Source organism: Oncorhynchus kisutch, linkage group LG26 (assembly GCF_002021735.2).
Source record: "Oncorhynchus kisutch isolate 150728-3 linkage group LG26, Okis_V2, whole genome shotgun sequence".
In the NCBI taxonomy this organism is placed as follows: domain Eukaryota; kingdom Metazoa; phylum Chordata; class Actinopteri; order Salmoniformes; family Salmonidae; genus Oncorhynchus; species Oncorhynchus kisutch.
The window spans coordinates 42,841,905-42,864,761 of NC_034199.2; the positions used below are offsets into that span (position 1 = coordinate 42,841,905).

At 40.0% G+C, this 22,857-nt stretch overlaps 1 protein-coding gene across 2 annotated transcripts; it reads right to left on the reverse strand.

Annotated features, from left to right (window-relative positions):
* Window positions 1-569: 569 nt before the first annotated feature.
* LOC109870790 (major histocompatibility complex class I-related gene protein) lies at window positions 570-10,764 on the reverse strand. 2 transcript variants are annotated; one of them, XM_020461405.2, is made up of 13 exons: window positions 10,275-10,764; window positions 6,438-6,695; window positions 6,061-6,339; window positions 5,521-5,826; window positions 5,134-5,199; window positions 4,860-4,898; window positions 4,568-4,600; window positions 4,370-4,408; window positions 4,138-4,167; window positions 3,736-3,783; window positions 1,137-1,215; window positions 938-957; window positions 570-801 (listed from the first exon to the last, which is right to left on the reverse strand). In XM_020461405.2, the coding sequence occupies exons 1-13, from the start codon at window positions 10,396-10,398 to the stop codon at window positions 797-799; spliced, it is 1,326 nt and encodes a 441-aa protein (XP_020316994.1). In that variant the 5' UTR covers window positions 10,399-10,764; the 3' UTR covers window positions 570-796. The 2 variants fall into 2 exon arrangements, with proteins under 2 accessions (XP_020316994.1, XP_031661301.1); XM_031805441.1 differs by lacking the exon at window positions 10,275-10,764 and adding an exon at window positions 9,519-9,750.
* Between the last annotated feature and the right edge of the window lie 12,093 nt (window positions 10,765-22,857).

Here is a 22,857-nt window from a genome sequence, read left to right on the forward strand (position 1 = left end):
GTGAGAAACAGTAACAGGTTGACCTGACACATGGTCACTTACTCAACCCTGGGCATGCACCCTTCTACATGACATAGGGTCATAAATCATTACATAGGGTCATAAATCAGGCTTGGGTCATCAATCATTAACGGCCTGTCAAATGGACCCTTACTCACCCCATAGCCCCCACCTAACCAGGCTTGCCTATCAGGCTTGGGTCATCAATCATTAACGGCCTGTCAAATGGACCCTTACTCACCCCATAGCCCCCACCTAACCAGGCTTGCCTGACCAGAAGACATGCACACGTCATCACTACATAGGGTTCACATAGCGTTCACATAGGTTCACATAGGGTCATCAATCAAAATTTTGACACGTGACATCTACTTTAATCTCTCTCATGCACATATATCACTGTATCATCTGCATATGTTACGCCCCTGAAAACAGGGGAGAAATAATCACGACAGTGATACGGTGTTGTATTCTCAATTCAACGAGAAAAGACCGCGATTTTCCCCAGGAATATGGGTGGAGACCAGAGCAATCGATCTCCGGCTCATAGATTAAGAGCATTTCATAGATCACAGATGAACAATAATGTATTTTGTTAGGAAGGCTAGATACATTAACCTGAGCCATATGCAACCATATCCTTAACAGGTGAGGATCAATAGAGCATATATTCGTTATAGTTGAAGTTGTACACTACAACACACAAAGTCAAATTTGAACATTCAATTAAAATAGCCAGGGAGTTACTCCAGAGTCCCAATACAAAAAAGAAGACAGCCCTCCAACTGCAGTCGACCTAGACTAAAAACAAAGGAAAGAGAATATACTATCAGCACTATTAGCAGATATGTTATTAAAGCAGATTTGTGTAATTAAAATATATTAAAACTATTCAAGAGCATACAGCAAATAAGATGTTAAACAGATCCCAACTTACGTTTCTTGACAAGAGGAGTTCTAGGGGGAAAGCATAGATAAAAAAATGTTTTTTAATGAAATCAGAGAACAAAGCACAGCACTTCGAAAGTTATATCCATGTACAAAATCACAAGTTCATCTGTCACACAGGATTCAAAACATTTACTTTACATGCAGATTTTATTCAATAAAAGGATCACAATATAATGGATACTTACGTAGAGTCTCCAGAGTCATCAGAGCCGCCAGAAGAGCTTGAGGAAATTGTTCTGCTTCTGTTGGACGTTCTGTCGGAACCTTAAATATGAAAACATTCATCCTGAACTTTCCTGAACAAAATTCACCTTAAAACAGCGGAAGATTAATTACTTCAATGAATTGCACTACAATATTAGTTGGATATTTTTCATAGCATGTAAACAGGATATCCTGTAAATGAACATAATCTATAGACTAAATTCACAGTATTGTGTGCATTTGAGTAAGATCCCCCCCACAAGCTATCTGATTTTTATCTCCCTCACCCTCCATGATTATGCTTCACATTTTAGTCCTTTAGCAGACACTCTTATCCAGATCGACTAACAGTAGTGACTGCATTCATTTTCATAATTTCTTCCTACTACTCCCCCGTGGGAATCAAACCCAACTAACATGCCCCAGGGCAGTGATTGGGGACACTGCCCTGTGTAGGGTGCCGTATTTCGGATGGGACGTTTAATGGGTGTCCTGACTCTGAGGTCATTAAAGATCCCATGGCACTTATCGTAAGAGTAGGGGTGTTAACCCCGGTGTCCTGGATAAATTCCATCACAGTCACCTAATCATCCCCATCTTACAATTGGCTCATTCATCCCCCTCCTCTCCCCTGTAACTATTCCCCAGGTCATTGCTGTAAATGAGAACGTGTTCTCAGTCAACTTACCTAGTAAAACAACGGTAAAATAAAAATAACAGAGCTACATTTGTACATGTGATGTGGGGATTTCTAGGGAGTTTTTCCTAGCCATCGTGCTTCTACACCTGCATTGCTTGCTGTTTGGGGTTTTAGGCTGGGTTTCTGTACAGCACTTTGAGATATCAGCTGATGTACTAAGGGCTATATAAATAAATTTGATTTGATTTGGATAAATAAACAACAAACTGAAAATAATTTATGAGGGGAGGCCACCATCCAGACTATTTTTAATAACCTCTTGAGCTTAGGGCTGAATACTGCCCCCTTTGGAGGAAGTGCGTGCCCATAGTAAACTGAAAATATTTTTTTCCAAAATTGCTAATATATGCATATAATAATTATTATTGAATAGAAAACACTCTAAAGTTTCTAAAACCGTTTAAATTATGTCTGTATGTAAAGCAGAACTCCCAGGGCAGCCTTTCTTCCAAACACCCTCTTGGCAACAGAAAAGTTGGGACAACTTGGACGTCATCGCCCCCACCCTTCCCAACCAGCTACGGATCCAGGAACAGTTTCTATGTGTTCAGCGCGATGTCTGCTTTCAAATGACGCGTTCTTTGTGAGAATCTAGCGCGCCCCCGTCCTTTGGCGGGCTAAAACATTCGGGTCACGCGAAAATACATGCACTCTATTGCGCGCCTCAGTCTTTTTTTCCATGAAGCACCAATTGACTTCAGTTTGTCTGTTCGCGCTGATCTTTGTTTAACATGATTAAAACATCCTAATGCTCGATTCTGCACTTAGTTTGACCAGTTTAGTCGACATATAATATGTAATTTAGAAGTTTTGATTCGCAAGAGTGCGGGACCAGAAGTCATTTTGGGTGCATTTCAGCTGAAGCTGTTGGCATATGCTAATACAGAGACACACAACTTGAAACCAAACGATGTATTGGGTAAGTATAACTCCTTCCACGTCTTCTGATCGAAGAACATCAAAGGTAAGGGAATATTTATGTGGTTCATTTTGGGTTTCTGTGCTCTCCAAACGTAGAGGAGACATACAGCTAATATCTGAGCGCCGCCTCATATTATAGCCTAGTGAACGAATTCTGTAACGTTAAAAATAAATGTAACACAGCGGTTGCATTAAGAAGAACTGTATCTTTGTAACTATATGTAGAACATGTATATTTAGTCATGTGTATTGCTTGTTATCTGACGTTATCTGTCGGAGCTATCATAATTTCTCCGGACATTTGAGTAGCATTTTTCAAAAATGTCGTCATTGTAAACAGAGATTTATGGATATAAATAGCATATTATTGAAAAAAAAAAATGTACTGTGTAACATGTCCTATTACTGTCATCTGATGAAGATTTTCAAAAGGTTAGTGAATAATTTATTTTTTAATCCTGCTTTTATAATTTTATATTTTCTGGGACAAAATGGCCGCCTCTTGTCTTTTGTTTCGGTGGTGGTCTAATATAAATGTGTGGTGTGTTTTCGCCGTAAAACATTTTAGAAATCTGACTTGCTGGGTAGATGAACAAGGTGTTTATCTTTCATTTGAGCTATTGGACTTGTATAGGTGTGGAGGTTAAAAATTTCTAAGAATATTTTTTCGCATTTTGCGTTATGGTAATGAGCTGAGCCTGTAGTCACGATCCCGGATCCGGGATGGGTAGTATCAAGAGGAACCTATAAGAGGTCTGGATGACTAATAAACTCAAAACTCTACAGTGTCTTCAGGTCCACAAAATACCTTGAAGGGGAGTCTGCGTCAAGTCATTGGTGCATTTAAAGTGACATTTAGATTCCTTTGCATTCATTGACCGGTTTCAGATTGTTCATTGAAGAACCTGTTTTCAACTCCAACTATGAAGCTATACAAATACAGGAATAAATATTCTTACCTGTCGTATCTTGAGTCGGGCACTGGAGAGTATCAGCTGAATGGCTCACTGAAAAGCAGCATATTTCTTATTTTAACATGTCAACATTAAACTGTGAAAATCACATAGGTTTCTACTTTCCCTACTGACACCGGGGACATTTAAACAAGAATGCATTAATGGAAGACTTAATGATAGGACATCACCAGAATAGTTGGGTGACTTATGAAGTCTCTCCACCACAGACCATCTAGGCTCCTCACCGTGTATGGTGATGTCATATTGCGGTGTCTGTACTTCACTGCTTCAATTTCCCAGGTTTCAGTACGGAAAGTACATTGAAGACATACAAGTGAGTGGGGGGGGCACTTATCAATATAAAATGTATTATCACTGACAATAACTCTGCCTGGCAGTACTCACATTTTGATTTCTCCATTTCAGCAGGTTTTGCTAGGGGGAAATAAATATATTTTTTATTTCAATCAGTATTGGAGGAAATGCCTTGACGGATTATTTACATACATTTTGCAAAGCTCTTTAATGTTCCAACTCCTCAAATTATACTCTTAATGAAAAGGGAAACAACTACCAGACTGAATTTCTTAACTGCCGAAAGGTCATATTTGTGTAAAATAGAAATCTGAATACTCACAATTGTTGAGCAGAATAACATTCTTCTCCAGGTGACTTACTGAGAATTGGGGAAAAAGGAACATTTCACAATAACTTCCACCTCACCTTTTCAGTAAGGAAAGTTGAGTATAGTTGAGTAGGTTACTGACTGATATGAAATCCTTCGTAAAGGATTCACTCCTCTATTTCATACAGCACAACACAGTTCAGTACTCACTTGGACATTGTTTTTCCTTTCCAGTTGTTGGTTCTAGAAGGATAGTGGAAAGATTAACACTATTATAGCTTCAGAATTTCAAAACTGACTAACCTTGCCCCGTGTAAGACTGAAAATGAATGTTATTCCAATAAACTAAGAGTTAAATGTCAGAATATTTGTTAAATTCAATATAATGATCACTGTATTGTTTAGTAGACACTGCAGCAATTGAGTAAAGTAGTTTCAAACCCCTCATTTTGCACTATTATCAACAGGAACATAGTGCTTAAAAGAATAGGTGGGAACTTACCTTTTCCTTTGCAGTCCCTCGTTCTCTTTAAGACAAGCACTTGGATAATAGGAGAAAAATATGTGGCAATTAGTTAATACCTTCGCTCATCATCATTGGTAATCTAAATCATATCAATCTGTTTCAATCATTTCAATGACAAAACAAAATACATGTAACACTATGGTGTTGTGTATTATTGACATTCAAATGTACTGATGCACTGGACGTTTTAAGTTGTTGCCACATTTGTGTGTCTGCTGGTGTCTATAGTGGTGAAGAGGGCTTGACGTACCAGTAACCATGAAGGCCAATATGACCAACATCAAGACCATATTGATAGTGATGATGATGGAGACCCCTGAGATCAAAGAAGAATTGCTCAATGTGAATACATTTGATTTCATGACACACACACTATTAGTGAAGACATTGATGAGACAATTAATCAAGTTTTGTGTTAATTGTGATTAAAACTGATCAGACTCTAGGGGCAGAGGATGACAACATCACTTTTCACAGTGGCCAATAAGAATGCAGGCTGCCATATACAACTGGTTTGCTAATAGATGAATAACACATAGAAGTTTAGAACATAACGTTTAGATGTAATATTTAGAAACAAAATCCTGAATTCCCAGGGTCCTTGAGAACTGACTTAGATAATAGGAGTACTACTAACCCTGAGTATTCCTGCTGTTGCTACGAATGCTGTCCCTGTTAGCAGACAGAACCACATCATTGCCACTGTGTTTGACAGTGCATTTGTAGTCGTGCTTCTGTAGGTCTTCAGGGGACACCGTGAGATGGGTTCTCTTCTGATACGTCCCATCCCCGTTAGGCAGGGTCTCTTCATGCACCACATCACCATGGACGTCTACCCCATCTCTTCTCCAAAATATCATGATTGCGTTCGGATAGAAGCCTGTTGCATGGCAGGTCACACGATAGAAGGGTTCTTTCTGAAACAAAGTTACCTGCGGTGGGGCTGTGGAAAGCAAATATACAAACATCAGGATATTGATCAAATACATACATCTCTATAGTGTTATTTTGTTCTTCAGATGACATTATCTGGCTGTACACTATTCCAGAGGAAGGCTACTGGACAAGTTTGTTTGAAAGATATGTATACATGTAATTAGAATCTCCAAGACATGGAAATAGTAAACCTACTAAAATTGTGTAAAAATAAACGAAGTCGTAACAATAACAACAATACCTGTCCTCTGCAGCATGCGTCTCCGATTGGAAACATATTTGTTCAGCCATTCATTACATGTGTGGGTTAGATAGTGAATTTTGGCTTTAAGTTTAGGAACATTAGCGTCCCACTTTATTTTGGTGATGTGTCCCTGCCGAACAGGTGCAATCCATCTTTCATTCTTCAGATCAAATAACAGGAAGTCCTCTCCTCCATATCCATACTGTTCATGTCCCTCTGTAGCACCAGTTTCCTCAACCGACTCACAGCTGTACATTACCTGCAATGTACGGGCACCTAAAAGGAAACAACATAGTAACATCGATCCTTCAATATTCAATGAGTGTTTACGGTTAGCCATCTATCAAAACATGCTCTGATGACTGCCTACTAACTTGTCTGGTTGAAGCGATCTCTTGCAGTGTCCATGTTGTTTTTGAACACCTTCTCAGTCTCCTTAAGAATTTGTGTATTTCTTCTCCAGAAGTCTGGATCCACGGCTTCTTTTACCCACTCCTGTCGAGCTACCACTTCCTTTGTAGAACTGTCATAGAAATAAATTGGTTCCTCATCCAGATAAGTAACAGCGCTGAACTCTGGAAGGCCAGTAGATTGTGGGAGTGCTGTGTAGAAATACTTCAGGGAATGGGTAGCTAGAAAAAAAAACAGGCACATTAATGGATGGAAACAATACTGTTACATAAACACACACAATTACTTACTGAAATCATGGTAGCACTAGTAACATAACAGTATAATAATCATGGTAGCACTAGTAACATAACAGTATAATAATCATGGTAGCACTAGTAACATAACAGTATAATAATCATGGTAGCACTAGTAACATAACAGTATAATAATCATGGTAGCACTAGTAACATAACAGTATAATAATCATGGTAGCACTAGTAACATAACAGTATAATAATCATGGTAGCACTAGTAACATAACAGTATAATAACCATGGTAGCACTAGTAACATAACAGTATAATAACCATGGTAGCACTAGTAGCATAACAGTATAATAACCATGGTAGCACTAGTAGCATAACAGTATAATAACCATGGTAGCACTAGTAGCATAACAGTATAATAACCATGGTAGCACTAGTAGCATAACAGTATAATAATCATGGTAGCACTAGTAACATAACAGTATAATAACCATGGTAGCACTAGTAACATAACAGTATAATAATCATGGTAGCACTAGTAACATAACAGTATAATAATCATGGTAGCACTAGTAACATAACAGTATAATAACCATGGTAGCACTAGTAGCATAACAGTATAATAATCATGGTAGCACTAGTAACATAACAGTATAATAACCATGGTAGCACTAGTAACATAACAGTATAATAATCATGGTAGCACTGGTAACATAACAGTATAATAATCATGGTAGCACTAGTAGCATAACAGTGAACAGGCCATTTATGACCTACCTGGTCAACTGTTAAAACCTGGGACATTGATATCCAAAAGGTCCAAAAGGCTTCTCAACAGCTTCTACCCCCAAGCCATAAGACTCTTGAACAGCTAATCAAATGGCTACCCAGACTATTTGCATGCCTCCTCTTTTATGCTGCTGCTACTCTCTGTTTATTATCTATGCATAGTCACTTTAACTCTACCTACATGTATATATTACCTCAATTACCTTGACTAACCGGTGTCCCCGCACATTGTACATTGACCCTGTACCGGTACCCTGTGTATATAGCCTTGCTATTGTTATTTGACTGCTGCTCTTTAAATATTTGTTACTTTAATTTATATTTTTACTTATACATTTTTTACTGAATGCATATTTTTCTTAAAACTGCATTTTTTGTTAAGGGCTTGTAAGTAAGTAAGGTCTATCTATACCTGTTGTATTCGGCGCATGTGACAAATAACATTAGATTTGATCAGGTATACATTGACTGACTCTCTTACACACAATCACTCACACTACTGATACTGCTGCCATACTGTTTATTATAATACTATTTATCATGCTACAAGTCACTTTCTCCCAATCCCTGCCTACATGTACATATTTACCTCACTACTCCAGTATCCCTGCACATTGTTCATTTGGTACTGGCATTGACCCTGTAGCTGCCTCTTCCATTTATCTCATGTTTTTATGTTCATTTTCCTATTATACTTTGTTTTATATTGAATACTCCTTCTGTTGGGAAGGGCTTGCTAGTTAGACGTGTCATGTGACAAATAAAACTTGACCTTGAACATTTTTGTGTTTACAAAAACAAATGGAAACAATGGAGGACAACTTTATATTTATTTAGGTATAGTCTAATGGGGTAAGGCAGTTGTACTTACGAGGCATGTGTTCAAGAATCAATGATTAAATACTATTAATTTAAGTGTCTATTAGACTACAGTTCTAGGCGTATTGCACATACCTTGGTATCCTATTTATAGGTCAAATTCTTTTAAATCAATGAGTAGGCTATATATATATATATATATATATATATATATATATATATTACAATATTTTAGGTACCATTTGAGTGAGAAAAAAATACTTACCTGCGCATGTCATGGGAATAGCAATCATATTTGAAACTATTAGAAATAGCCTAGTTTTAGCAGTCATTTAAAATCTGAAGTCGATGCAAAACAATCCAATTTCCAGGAAACTAGATGAATAAACATCGGACACACATGATTGGCTGAAAAATCCCGTTGTACACATCCTCACTTATATCCAGGCAGACTGTACTGGTGCAGGTTATAAATGAAAGTCACTTCGAGATAACGGACGACACAATACGCCATACTGACCCTGAATATAAAAAAAAGGTTACATTGACTTTTAAACTGTAATATTGTGTTCCGGTAATTTAGTAAGATATTCAGGGGAGGTGATTGTAGCCTAGTGTTAAGAGATTTAGCTACAACAAAAGGTGCATTTCTTTAAACAATGTGTGTGCTTGCCTTAGCGGTCTAAAGTAGCCTGTTTTGTGTACGCTCCGTGTTTTGCCTCTTAGAAAATATAAATAATTCCAAATCTGTTTCTCTATTTGAACACAAGACGTAAAATTAGGTTTTATAATTAAAACGGGTGTAAACACACGCATAATTACTTATTAAAATAATGTTAGCACTAATAGCATAACAGTGAAGATGGTAAGCCTTTTGACAACCGAGTCCTACTTTGATATCAGGTATGTTTGTTTACAAAAACAAATGGAAACAATGGACCAAAGCCTTGAAATACAGGTATAGACAATCTGGGTAAAACGGTAACGTTAACTAACTTTATGAAGAATTGTATTCTTCAAGAATCAATTATTATATATAATTAATTGAAATGTCCACTGGGCATAATGGCTAGGCCTATTGCACATTCAGTACCTTGGTACTCTAAGTATATTCTTTCAAATCAAGTCATAGGTTAAATATTTATATTTGATGTGATATTACCCTCTGAGTGGAAAAAAAATGACTCACCTGCGCATGTCATGGGAATCAAATACGTTACCAATAAGGTAGAAATATGAACAATCCTATTTGAAACGGTATACATATTTAAAACAATCCGACATAGCCTAGCAGTAACTTCTTGATACCTCAATAGAAGAAAAAAAACAATCTAAGGGAACGAGATCAACTTTGGACAAGCGCGATTGGCTGAAAAAATCCAGTTGTACACATCCTCACTTATATCCAGGCAGACTGTACTGGTGCAGGTTATAAATGAAAGTCACTTCGAGATCACGGACGACACACAATACGCCATACTGACCCTGAATATAAAAAAAAGGTTACATTGACTTTTAAACTGAGTAATATTGTGTTCCGGTAATTTAGTAAGATATTCAGGGGAGGTGATTGTAGCCTAGTGTTAAGAGATTTAGCTACAACAAAAGGTGCATTTCTTGAAACAATGAGTGTGCTTGCTTTAGCGGTCTAAAGTAGCCTGCTTTGTGTACACTCTTCATTGGTTTTGCCTCCCAAGAAAATATTGTTTCTCTATTTGGGACAAAACACATATTAACTACGATTACGTTTGTTTATATCATCATCAACCCTTCCCTGGCTGCAGATCCTGACACTCAGTTTTGGCGATAACCACGGAACTCCAACCTACATTATCACATTCAAGTTGAAAAGAAAATAGCGTTGTTGGATGGTTGTTATTTTTACTTTCAAAACGGCGTTTGATTTAGGGCTTTAAGTCTAACCAAACAAAGGAAAGGCTCTCACCTGAGTTTGCTGTAGGCAGGTTGAGACACAACCATAATACCAGGATTTGGCCTACCATGGTTGGTAGCAACGTTACCCGCAACCGCTGGTGTACGCAGGGTAGGCTCTTCTGCACCAAATCCATAAAGTGTTTCCTTATCGTTTCCTATAAAATAGATTTGGGCGCATAGAAATGTAGCGAATGATCAATACGGGTTTAACACTGTCACATGTAACTAGGCAGAGTCTGCCATGTCCATAAACATTCACTCTGTCACGGCCTAGCAAATCCTGCAGGTCTTGTTTTTAATCTCTTTTACAAGAAACGAAACACATTTTCCAAATGCTTACTTGAAATGAAACGCGTTTTTCAACTATTTTAATAAAAAAAAAAACATGTTTTCAATTGCTTTACTTTACTGTAATTAATGCAAAATGTTCAAGTAACTTCAATTAATTAAGAGACAGATCCAAATTTACTAGGGGTGGTCCAAAATAGGGGAGGGTTGTCAAAGTTATACATACACACACACACACACACACAAGCTGCTCAAAAAAATAAAGGGAACACTTAAACAACACAATGTAACTCCAAGTCAATCACACTTCTGTGAAATCAAACTGTCCACTTAGGAAGCAACACTGATTGACAATAAATTTCACATGCTGTTGTGCAAATTGAATAGACAACAGGTGGAAATTATAGGCAATTAGCAAGACACCCCCAATAAAGGAGTGGTTCTGCAGGTGGGGACCACAGACCACTTCTCAGTTCCTATGCTTCCTGGCTGATGTTTTGGTCACTTTTGAATGCTGGCGGTGCTTTCACTCTAATGGTAGCATGAGACGGAGTCTACAACCCACACAAGTGGCTCAGGTAGTGCAGCTCATCCAGGATGGCACATCAATGCGAGCTGTGGCAAGAAGGTTTGCTGTGTCTGTCAGCATAGTGTCCAGAGCATGGAGGCGCTATCAGGAGACAGGCCAGTACATCAGGAGACGTGGAGGAGGCCGTAGGAGGGCAACAACCCAGCAGCAGGACCGCTACCTCCACCTTTGTGCAAGGAGGAGCACTGCCAGAGCCCTGCAAAATGACCTCCAGCAGGCTACAAATGTGCATGTGTCTGCTCAAAAGGTCAGAAACAGACTCCATGAGGGTGGTATGAGGGCCCGACGTCCAAAGGTGGGGGTTGTGCATACAGCCCAACACCATGCAGGACGTTTTTCATTTGCCAGAGAACACCAAGATTGGCAAATTCGCCACTGGCACCCTGTGCTCTTCACAGATGAAAGCAGGTTCACACTGAGCACATGTGACAGACGTGACAGTCTGGAGACGCGGTGGAGAACGTTCTGCTGCCTGGAACATCCTCCAGCATGACCGGTTTGGCGGTGGGTAAGTCATGGTGTGGGGTGGCATTTCTTTGGGGGGCCGCACAGCCCTCCTCCATGTGCTGAGATCCTCAGACCCGTGTGAGACCATATGCTGGTGCGGTTGGCCCTGGGTTCCTCCTAATGCAACATAATGCTAGACCTCATGTGGCTGGAGTGTGTCAGCAGTTCCTGCAAGAGAAAGGCATTGATGCTATGGACTGGCCCGCCCGTTCCCCAGACCTGAATCCAATTGAGCACATCTGGGACATCATGTCTAGCTCCATCCACCAACGCCACGTTGCACCACAGACTGTCCAGGAGTTGGCAGATGCTTTAGTCCAGGTCTGGGAGGAGATCCCTCAGGAGACCATCCGCCACCTCATCAGGAGCATGCCCAGGCGTTGTAGGGAGGTCTTACAGGCACGTGGAGGCCACACACACTTCCATTGATAATTTTTGTGTGATTTTGTTGTCAGCACATTCAACTATGTAAAGAAAAAAGTATTCAGATCTAGGATTTTAGTGTTCCCTTTATTTTTTTGAGCAGTGTATTAGATATATATATATATATAAGTACCAGTCAATAGTGGAATATGGAATCATGCAGTAACCAAAAAAGTGTTAAAGAAAACCCTTTGCCTTGATGACAGCTTTGCACACTCTTGGCATTCTCTCAACCAGCTTCATGAGGTAGTCACCTGGAATGCATTTAAATCGACAGGTGTGCCTTGTTCATTTGTAGAATTTCTTTCCTTCCTAATGTGTTTGAGCCAGTCAGTTGTGTTGTGACAAGGTAGGGGTGGTATACAGAATATAGGCCTGTTTGGTAAAATATCAAGTCCATATTATGGCAAGAACAGCTCCAATAAGCAAAGAGAAACGACAGTCCATCATTACTTTAAGAAATGAAGGTCAGTCAATCCGGAAATTCTCAAGAACTTTGAAAGTTTCTTCATGTGCAGTCGCAAAAACCATCAATCGCTATGATGAAACTGGCTCTCATGAGGACCACCACAGGAAAGATAGACCCAGAGTTACCACTGCTGCAGAGGCTCATTAGAGTTACCGGCCTCCGAAATTGCAGCCCAAAATAAATGATTCACAGAGTTCAAGTAACAGACGCATCTCAACATCAACTGTTCAGAGTAGACTGCATGAATCAGGCCTTCGTGGTCGAATTGCTGCAAAGAAACCACTACTAAAGGACAGCAATAATAAGAAGAGACTTGCTTGGGCCAAGAAACACGAGCAATGGACATTAGACCAGTGGAAATATGTCCTTTGGATCAAGCCTGGCCTGCTGAGGAGTGACAACTCCCTCCTAGTTGGAGGTGTGGCGTTCGCCTTAGCAATCTCACTGGAAAAAATACCTCTTCCATTCCTGTCATTATTGAAAGAGATTGTGATATCTCACATCTCAAAATAGGGCTATTTAATGTTAGATCCCTCACTTCCAAGAAAGTTATACTCAAGGAACTAATCACTGATCATAATCTTGATGTGATCAGCCTGACTGAAACATGGCTTAAGCCTTATGAATTGACTGTGTTAAATGAGGCCTCACCTCCTGGTTACGCTGGTGACCATATCCCCCGCGGAGGTGTCGCTAACATTTACCATAGCAATTTTCAATAAAAAATCATTTTAAACAACGTTTCCGTCTTTTGAGCTTCTACTCATGAAATCTACGCAGCCTACTCAATCACTTTTTATAGCTACTGTTTACAGGCCTCCTGGGCCATATACAGCATTTCTCACTGAGTTCCCTGAATTCCTATTGGACCTTGTAGTCATGTCAGATAATATTCACATTTTTGGTGACTTTAATATTCACATGGAAAAATCCACAGACCAACTCCAAAAGGCTTTTGGAGCCATCATCGACTCAGTGGATTTTGTCCAACATGTCTCCGGACCTACTCACTGCCACAGTCATACTCTGGACCTAGTTTTGTCCTGTGGAATAAATGTTGTGGATCTTAATATTTTTCCTCATAATCCTGGACTATCGGACCACCATTTTATTACATTTGCAATCGCAATAAATAATCCGCTCATACCCCAACCAAGGATCATCAAAAGCCATGCTATAAATTCTCGGACAACCCAAAAATTCCTAGATGCCTTTCCAGACTCCCTCCACATACCCAAGGATGTCAGAGTACAAAAATCAGTAAACCACCTAACTGAGGAACTCAATTTAACCTTGCGTAATACCTTAGATGCAGTCGCACCCCTAAAAACAAAAAACATTTGTCGTAAGAAACTAGCTCCCTTGTATACAGAAAATACCCGAGCTCTGAAGCAAGCTTCCAGAAAATTGGAACGGAAATGGCGTTACACCAAACTGGAAGTCTTCCGACTAATTTGGAAAGACAGTACCGTGCAGTATTGAAGAGCCCTCACGGCTGCTCAATCATCCTATTTTTCCAACTTAATTGAGGAAAATAAGAACAATCCAAAATGTATTTCTGATACTGTAGCAAAGCTAACTAAAAAGCAGCATTCTCCAAGAGAGGATGGCTTTCACTTCAGCAGTAATAAATTCCTTAACTTCTTTGAGGAAAAGATCATGATTATTAGAAAGCAAATTACGGACTCCTCTTTAAATCTGCATATTCCTTCAAAGCTCAGTTGTCCTGAGTCTGCAAAACTCTGCCAGGACCTAGGATCAAGGGAGACAATCAAGTTTTTTAATACTATATCTCTTGTATGAAAATAATTATGGCCTCTAAACCTTCAAGCTGCATACTGGACCCTATTCCAACTAAACTACTGAAAGAGCTGCTTCCTGTGCTTGATCCTCCTATGTTGAACATAATAAACGGCTCTCTATCTATCTATCAGATGTTTTTTAATAAAGCCTCTCTTGAAAAAGACAAACCTTGACCACAAATATATAGAAAACTATCGGCCTATTTCGAATCTCCCATTCCTCTCAAAGATAAATTGAAATAGCTAACTCACAGCCTTCCTAAAGACAAACAATGTATACGAAACGCTTCAGTCTGGTTTTAGGCCCCATCATAGCACTGAGACTGCACTTGTGAAGGTGGTAAATTACCTTTTAATGGCATCAGACCGAGACTCTGCATCTGTCCTCGTGCTCCTAGACCTTAGTGCTGCTTATGATTCCATCGAATACAACATTCTTTTGGAGAGATTGGAAACCCAAATTGGTCTACATGGACAAGTTCTGGCCTGGTTTAGATCTTATCTGTCGGAAAGTTATCAGTTTGTCTCTGTGGATGTTTTGTCCTCTGACAAATCTACTGTAAATTTCCATGTTCCTCAAGGCACCGTTTTAGGACCACTATTGTTTTCACTATATATTTTACCTCTTGGTGATGTCATTCGGAAACATAATGTTAACTTTCACTGCTATGTGGACGACACACAGCTGTACATTTCGATGAAACATGGTGAAGCCCCAAAATTGCCCTCCTTGGAAGCCTGTGTTTCAGACATAAGGAAGTGGAAGGCGGAAAATGTTCTACTTTTAAACTCAGACAAAACAGAGATGCTTGTTCTAAGTCCCAGGAAATGAAGAGATCTTCTGTTGAATCTGACAATTCATCTTGATGGTTGTACAGTCGCCTCAAATAAAACTCTGTAGGACCTCTGCGTTACTCTGGACCCTGATCTCTCTTTTGATGAACATATCAAGACTGTTTCAAGGACAGCTTTTTTCCATCTATGTAACATTGCAAAAATCTGAAACTTTCTGTCCAAAAATGATGCAGAAAAATGTATCCATGCTTTTGTCACTTCTAGGTTAGACTACTGCAATACTCTACTTTCCGGCTACCTGGATAAAGCACCAAATAAACTTCAGTTAGTGCTAAACACGGCTGCTATAATTTTGACTGGAACCCCCAAAAATGTATCATATTACTCCAGTGCTAGACTCTCTACACTGGCTTCCTGTTAAGGCAAGGTCTGGTTTCAAGGTTTTACTGCTAACCTACAAAGCATTACATGGGCTTGCTCCTACCCATCTTTCCGATTTGGTCCTGCCATACATACCTACACGTATGACCCAACACACCTCCAGGCTGTGAGGAGAGTGATGGTGTGCTGCATCAGATGACAACATGGCCTCCACAATCACCCAACCTCAACCCAATTGAGATGGTTTGGGATGAGATTGACTGCAGAGTGAAGGAAAAGCAGCCAACAAGTGCTCAGCATATGTGGGAACTCCTTCAAGACTGTTATATAAAATATATTTTAATGTAGAAAATAGTCCAAATAAAGAAAAATTACATTCCATTACAGTTCTCAAATGTCCGGTAAATGTAAATCTTCCCTGTCATGTTGTCCAGCGCCTATTTTTTACTAAAGGACATGAAGGTCAGTCATATTTTTTTAATTAACATTTTTGAATATTCACATGAAAATCAGTCGCCAATTGAATAGAAACCTGGCTATAAGACACCTTAAATCAGGGTTCCCCAACTGGCGGCCTGGTGGTCGAATTTGGCCCGCGGGGGGTTCTTTGACCTCTCAAGTTGAAGTGCTCAAAGTCAGTATGCTTTGTTTATTGGTTGTGTGGTGCATTGGCACAGAAAACTGTTGGTTGAAAATGTGTTGCATATATTGGATATAATTAGAAATATGGTTTCAAAATGTTGAATACCTGATTTCTTCCTAGCTAATCATTGTCTTCAACTGGCTCTGATCGTAGTGTAATGAAACAGGCAGGGAGAGCGAGCTCGTCTGTGGTGGTCAGCAAATCCTCAAACTTCTGGCCTGTAGCCCTGCATGGCATTGACAGTGCCACAAACACATGCTGAAGTGTATATCCAAGTTTATAAAAACCTTTTACGGCTGCTGTCCCTGTACAGGGACCAAATCTGCCGGAAATTTCAGAGCGCCAACTAATAGTACTCGATACAACTCAAACTTTTATTAAAACACACATGCAGGGTACTCAATTAAAGCTACACTCGTTGTGAATCTAGCCAACATGTCAGATTTGTAAAATGCTTTTCGGAGAAAGCATGAGAAGCTATTATCTGATAGCATGCAACCCCCGAAATACCCAAAGGGGACGTAAACAGAATAATTAGCGTAGCCGGCGCTACACAAAACGCAGAAATAAAATATAAAACATTCATTACCTTTGACGAGCTTCTTTGTTGGCACTCCTGTATGTCCCATAAACATCACAATTGGGTCTTTTTTTCGATTAAATCCGTCCATGTACACCCAAAATTTCCATTTATGAAGCCCGTCTGATCCAGGAAAAAGCACCTTTTCAAAACGCAACGGCGTTTTTTTAAATTAAAAAAGTTGCCTATAAACTTTGACAAAACACTTCAAACTACCTTTGTAAACCAACTTTAGGTATTAATAAACGTTAATAATCGATCACGGGGCGATCTGTATTCGATAGCAGCAAGTCTTGAAATCATCGTCCATATTCTCCCTTTAATAACTTCCTTCGGTGGACCCCAAGACAGGAAGTGCCTATTCCTCATCCCACCAAGGATAAACTACAACTGAATTGCCAGTACTGGCGACATCGTGTGGAAGCTGTAGGCATTGTAAACGGGGCTATCTATCTATTTTCCCTTGCCATAGACAATACAGAGACTGGCGGATGGATATTTTGTTTGTGTTTTGGTGAACAGTTTTCCTTGGGATTTTGCCTCCTAAACACGTTCTGTTATAGCCACAGACATGATTTAACCAGTTTTAGAGACTTCAGAGTGTTTTCTATCCACACATACTAATCATATGCATTTACTATATTCCTTGCATGAGTAGCAGGATGTTGAAATTTTGCGCGATTTTTAACAAAATGCTGCGAAAATTCACAGCCTCCCTAACAAACACAGAGTCGCTACAGTTATTGTTATTTGTGGTCGTAAACATCATTGAGTTAATTCTATGAGGGGGGAGGGTGTTCAATTCATTTTAGAGTACAAGTGGAGGGTCATGTGAAAAAAATAATACTTTGTGAGGTGGGGGCATTTATTTTTTATGACACCTTGAGTTGGACCATCCCCCCGCAGTACATTTCAATCTCTCTTAAATATATGATTTGTATCATTTTGATTTTTAATATGAGTATTTTTTTCTATTTCTATGAAAAGTAATGCTACTTTTACTCTTATCATGACCAATCATGACTATTGGTCATATTGGTATTTTCAAGGCCCTGTGCAATCAGAAACGTGATTTTATTAATATTTCCACAGTATAAGGTTGGAATAATACTGTGAAATTGTGAACATGATAATGCCCTTCTAGTGTAAGAGCAGTTTGAGTTTGAGTTTATTTTTATTTTTACAGGGACAGTGCACATTAATCAACATTTCAGTAAAAGTGCCGGTTTTAGCCAGCCGACTAATTTTCAACCGCAGTCCCTGGGCAGGTTATTAAAAACAATTACAATATAGACAATAGCAACATAGAACAAGCAAGACATAGCAACATAGGACAAGCAAGACATAGCATACAGACAGAGCAACATAAAACAAAAAGCAGTAAGACAAAATTCATAAAAGCAACAAAGTGTTTCCACACCTCACAAGCTACAGACAACATGGAGAGCGGCAACACACAGCTAGGGACCATGTTCACAAATCTGATTGACCTTTAGCCATGTCTTCAAGCATTTTGTGAAAGTGTGATATGTGGTGCAGTTATGTGTGTCTGATGGCAGTGTATTCCAGACATGACTGCCTGACATTCCAACCTATTTTGGTGTTAGTTTTTAAATAACTGGTGACGTCACCAGGCAGTAAATTTGTCAATAAACCAATAAGAAAAAGAGTTCCAAACCTATCTTCAGCTAGCTTGCTCCCAGACAGTCCTAGAAAAATGATTTCTTGAGAAACTATTCTTCGCCATTTTTGTCAATTCATTGAAACAATCACAGTAAGGTACTTAATTGTTACCCAGAAATGATGTAATATTGACATAAAAACAGCTGCATTGGTTTATTCCACATTAAATTTGTAATTAAATTGAATGTTGAACTGAGTCTGTGCTTGTAATGTTTATTCCTCAATCCCAGTTTATCTTCCATGTAGATCCTTGTTAATGTGACTCCACTCTGTTCTCTCTGGCCTCCTCTCATATCAGAAAACTCCTCGGCAGAGTCCCTGCTGCAGCTCATATAGTAATAATCCCTGTTGCTGCCCTTAGTGGAGCCCTCACAGACCCAGCTCCTATAGCAGTCCCTGTTGCTGTCCTTAGTGGAGCCCTCACAGACCCAGCTCCTATAGCAGTCCCTGTTGCTGTCCTTAGTGGAGCCCTCACAGACCCAGCTCCTATAGCAGTCCCTGTTGCTGCCCTTAGTGGAGCCCTCATAGACCCAGCTCCTATAGCAGTCCCTGTTGCTGCCCTTAGTGGAGCCCTCACAGACCCAGCTCCTATAGCAGTCCCTGTTGCTGTCCTTAGTGGAGCCCTCACAGACCCAGCTCCTATAGCAGTCCCTGTTGCTGTCCGTAGTGGAGCCCTCACAAACCCAGCTCCTATAGCAGTCCCTGTTGCTGTCCGTAGTGGAGCCCTCACAGACCCAGCTCCTATAGCAGTCCCTGTTGCTGTCCTTAGTGGAGCCCTCACAGACCCAGCTCCTATAGCAGTCCCTGTTGCTGTCCGTAGTAGAGCTCTCACAGACCCAGCTCATATAATCTACTTGCATGATTTCATATATGGCACAGAGCCAATTAAAATGTAAGGATAGAGGTTTTGGGGGAAATTATCTGGTAAAAAGATCTGAGTGTGTCCCTCTGTCTCTGCACCTTCATCCGTCTCAGGCTCGTCCTCTGCCGATCTCTTTACCTCAACGGCCATTGAAAAAATTTAATTCATGACAACATAACCAAGACCACTGCCCTCACAGTTTCCATCCACCATTTCATCTATCATCCTCAGCAGCTCTAGGTCCTGAGTGATGACATTGTCCCTGGCAGTGGCGGGTCTAACTTGTATGGCTTCCTGGGCAAATTCCCCCTTTCAGCACCCCTCCCCCCGCCCAAAAAAAAGCACCATTCTGCTCTAACTCTAATTTTTATTCAGACATGTGGAACAACACAAATAAATAATCCTAACATTTTAAACTATTTAAATTGAAAAATATACAAAAATAACACTCATAAATAACAAAAAGAAGTAACAAAGACAAATGGAAACAAATTGTAGTATATAAATCCAAACAAAAAAGACAGGCAGCAGGTAGCTTAGTGGTTAGAGCGTTGGGCCAATACCTGAAAGGTTGCTAGATCAAATTCCTGAACTGACAAGGTAAAAAAATATGTTGTTCTGCCCCTGAACAACGCATTTAACCCACTGTTTCTAGGCTGTCATTATAAATAAGAATTTGTTCTAGCGCAGGGCGACAACATTCCGCTGAAAAGGCAGCGAGCGAAATTCAAAAATATTTCACACATTAACAAGTCCAATACAGCAAATGAAAAATACACATCTTGTTAATCTACCCTTTGTGTCCAATTTCAAAAATGCTTTACAGCGAAAGCACAACATATGATTATGTTAGGTCATAGCCAAGTCGAAAAAACACAGCCATTTTTCCAGCCAAAGACAGGAGTCACAAAAAGCTGAAATATAGATAAAATGAATCACTAACTTTTGATGATCTTCATCAGATGACACTCATAGAACATCATGTTACACAATACATGTATGTTTTATTTGATAATGTGCATATTTATATCCAAAAATCTCTGTTTACACTGGCGCCTTACATGCAGTAATATTTTGATTCCAAAACATCCAGTGATTTTGCAGAAATACTCATAATAAACATTGATAAAAGATACAAGTGTTATACACAGAATTAAAGATAGACTTCTCCTTAATGCAACCGCTGTGTCAGATAAAAAAAAAAAGCATAACATGAGGACGGCGCTCAGAAGCCAAAACAGGAATATCCGCCATTTTGGAATCAACAAAATTGGAAACAACACCATAAATATTCACTTACCTTTGATGATCTTCATCAGAAGGCACTCCCAGGAATCCCAGTTCGACAATAAAAGACTGATTTGTTCCATAAGTTCCATAATATATGTCCAAATAGCCACTTGTTGTTAGCGTGTTCAGCCCAGTAATCCACATTCATGAGGCGCAGGCACTTCATCCAGACAAAAATGTTACAGTCCTTTAGAAACATGTCAAACGATGTATGGAATCAATCTTTAGGATGTTTTTAACATAAAACATCAATAATGTTCCAAGCCGAGAATTCCTTTGTCTTCAGAAAAACACTGGAACGAGAGGTAACTCTGTCAGGAGCGTGCGTCATGAGACCAAGGCACTATGCCAGACCACTGACTTCAAGGAGGTCTCATGAGCCCCTCCTTTATAGTAGAATCCCCATTTAAGTTTCTAAAGACGGTTGACATCTAGTGGAAGCCGTAGGAAGCGCCACTTTATTCATCTCAATGTGTATTCGGTAGGCCAAGCTTTGAAAAACTACAAACCTCAGATGCCATATGAGTTTTGTTATACACACATACATCATTCAAACAGTTTTAGAAACTTCATAGTGTTTTCTATCCAATACTAATAATAATATGCAGAGTAGGGACAGAGTAGGAGGCAGTTCACTCTGGACACGCTATTCACCCAAAAGTGAAAATGCTTCCCCTTATCCCAAAAAGGTTTCACTGACTTGCCTAGTTTAAAAAAAAATACACCTTTGCTTTAATAAAACTAAATTGCACAAATCACACAAATAGAAAAAACTGTTAAGAAGAAGAGAGCTTATTGCAACAAGAAACACACAAAGGAAAGCGAAGGCTAGCTTTTTCAAGCAGAAATTTGCATCTTGTAGCTCTAACTCCAAAAGGTTTTGGGACACTGTAAAGTCCATGGAGAACAAGAGCACCTCCTCCCAGCTGCCCACTGCACGGAGGCTTGGTAACACTATCACCACCGAAAATGTCAGTAAGCGTTTCTCTATGGCTGGCCATGCTTTCCTCCTGGCTACACCAACACCGCAGTTCCTTGCCCGAGCCCACCCAGCTTTTCCTTCACCCAAATCCAAATCCAGATAGCAGATGTTCTGAAAGAGCTGCAACCCTTATTACCAGTCTGTTCAACCTCTCTTTCATATCGTCCGAGATAGGAAAGCTGCCGCGGTCATCCCCCTCTTCAAAGGGGGTGACACTCTAGACCCAAACTGCTATAGACCTATATCTATCCTGCCCTGCCTCTCTAAAGTCTTCGAAAGCCAAGTTAATAAACAGATCACTGACCATTTCGAATCCCACCGTACCTTCTCCGCTGTGCAATCCGGTTTCCGAGCTGGTGCACCTCAGCCACGCTCAAGGTACTAAACGATATCATAACCGCCATCAATAAAAGACAGTACTGTGCAGCAGTCTTCATCGACCTGGCCAAGGCTTTAGACTCTGTCAATCAACATATTCTTATCGGCAGATTCAATAGCCTTGGTATCTCTAATGACTGCCTCACCTGGTTCACCAACTACTTTGCAGACAGAGTTTAGTGTGTCAAATCAGAGGGCCTGTTGTCCGGAACTCTGGCAGTCTATTGGGGTACCACAGGGTTCAATTCTCAGGCCGACTCTTTTGTCTGTATATATCAATGATGTCGCTATTGCTGCGGGTGATTCCTTGATCCACCTCTACGCAGACAACACCATTCTGTATACTTCTGGCCCTTCTTTGGACACTGTGCTAACTAACCTCCAAACGAGCTTCAATGCCATACAACACTCCTTCCGTGGCCTCCAACTGCTCTTAAACGCTAGTAAAACCAAATGCATGCTTTTCAACCGTTCGCTGCCCGCATCCGCCCGCCCGACTAGCATCACCACCCTGGATGGTTCTGACCTTGAATATGTGGACAACTATAAATACCTAGGTGTCTGGCTAGACTGTAAACTCTCCTTCCAGACTCATATTAAACATCTCCAATACAAAATCAAATCTAGAATTGGCTTTCCATTTCGCAACAAAGCCTCCTTCACTCATGCCGCCAAATTTACCCTAGTAAAACTGATTATCCTACCGATCCTTGACTTTGGCGATGTCATCTACAAAATAGCTTCCAATACTCTACTCAGCAAACTGGATGCAGTCTATCATAGTGCCATCCGTTTTGTTACCAAAGCACCTTATACCAACCACCACTGCGACCTGTATGCTCTAGTCGGCTGGCCCTCGCTACATATTCGTCACCAGACCCACTGACTCCAGGTCATCTGTAAGTCTATGCTAGGTAAAGC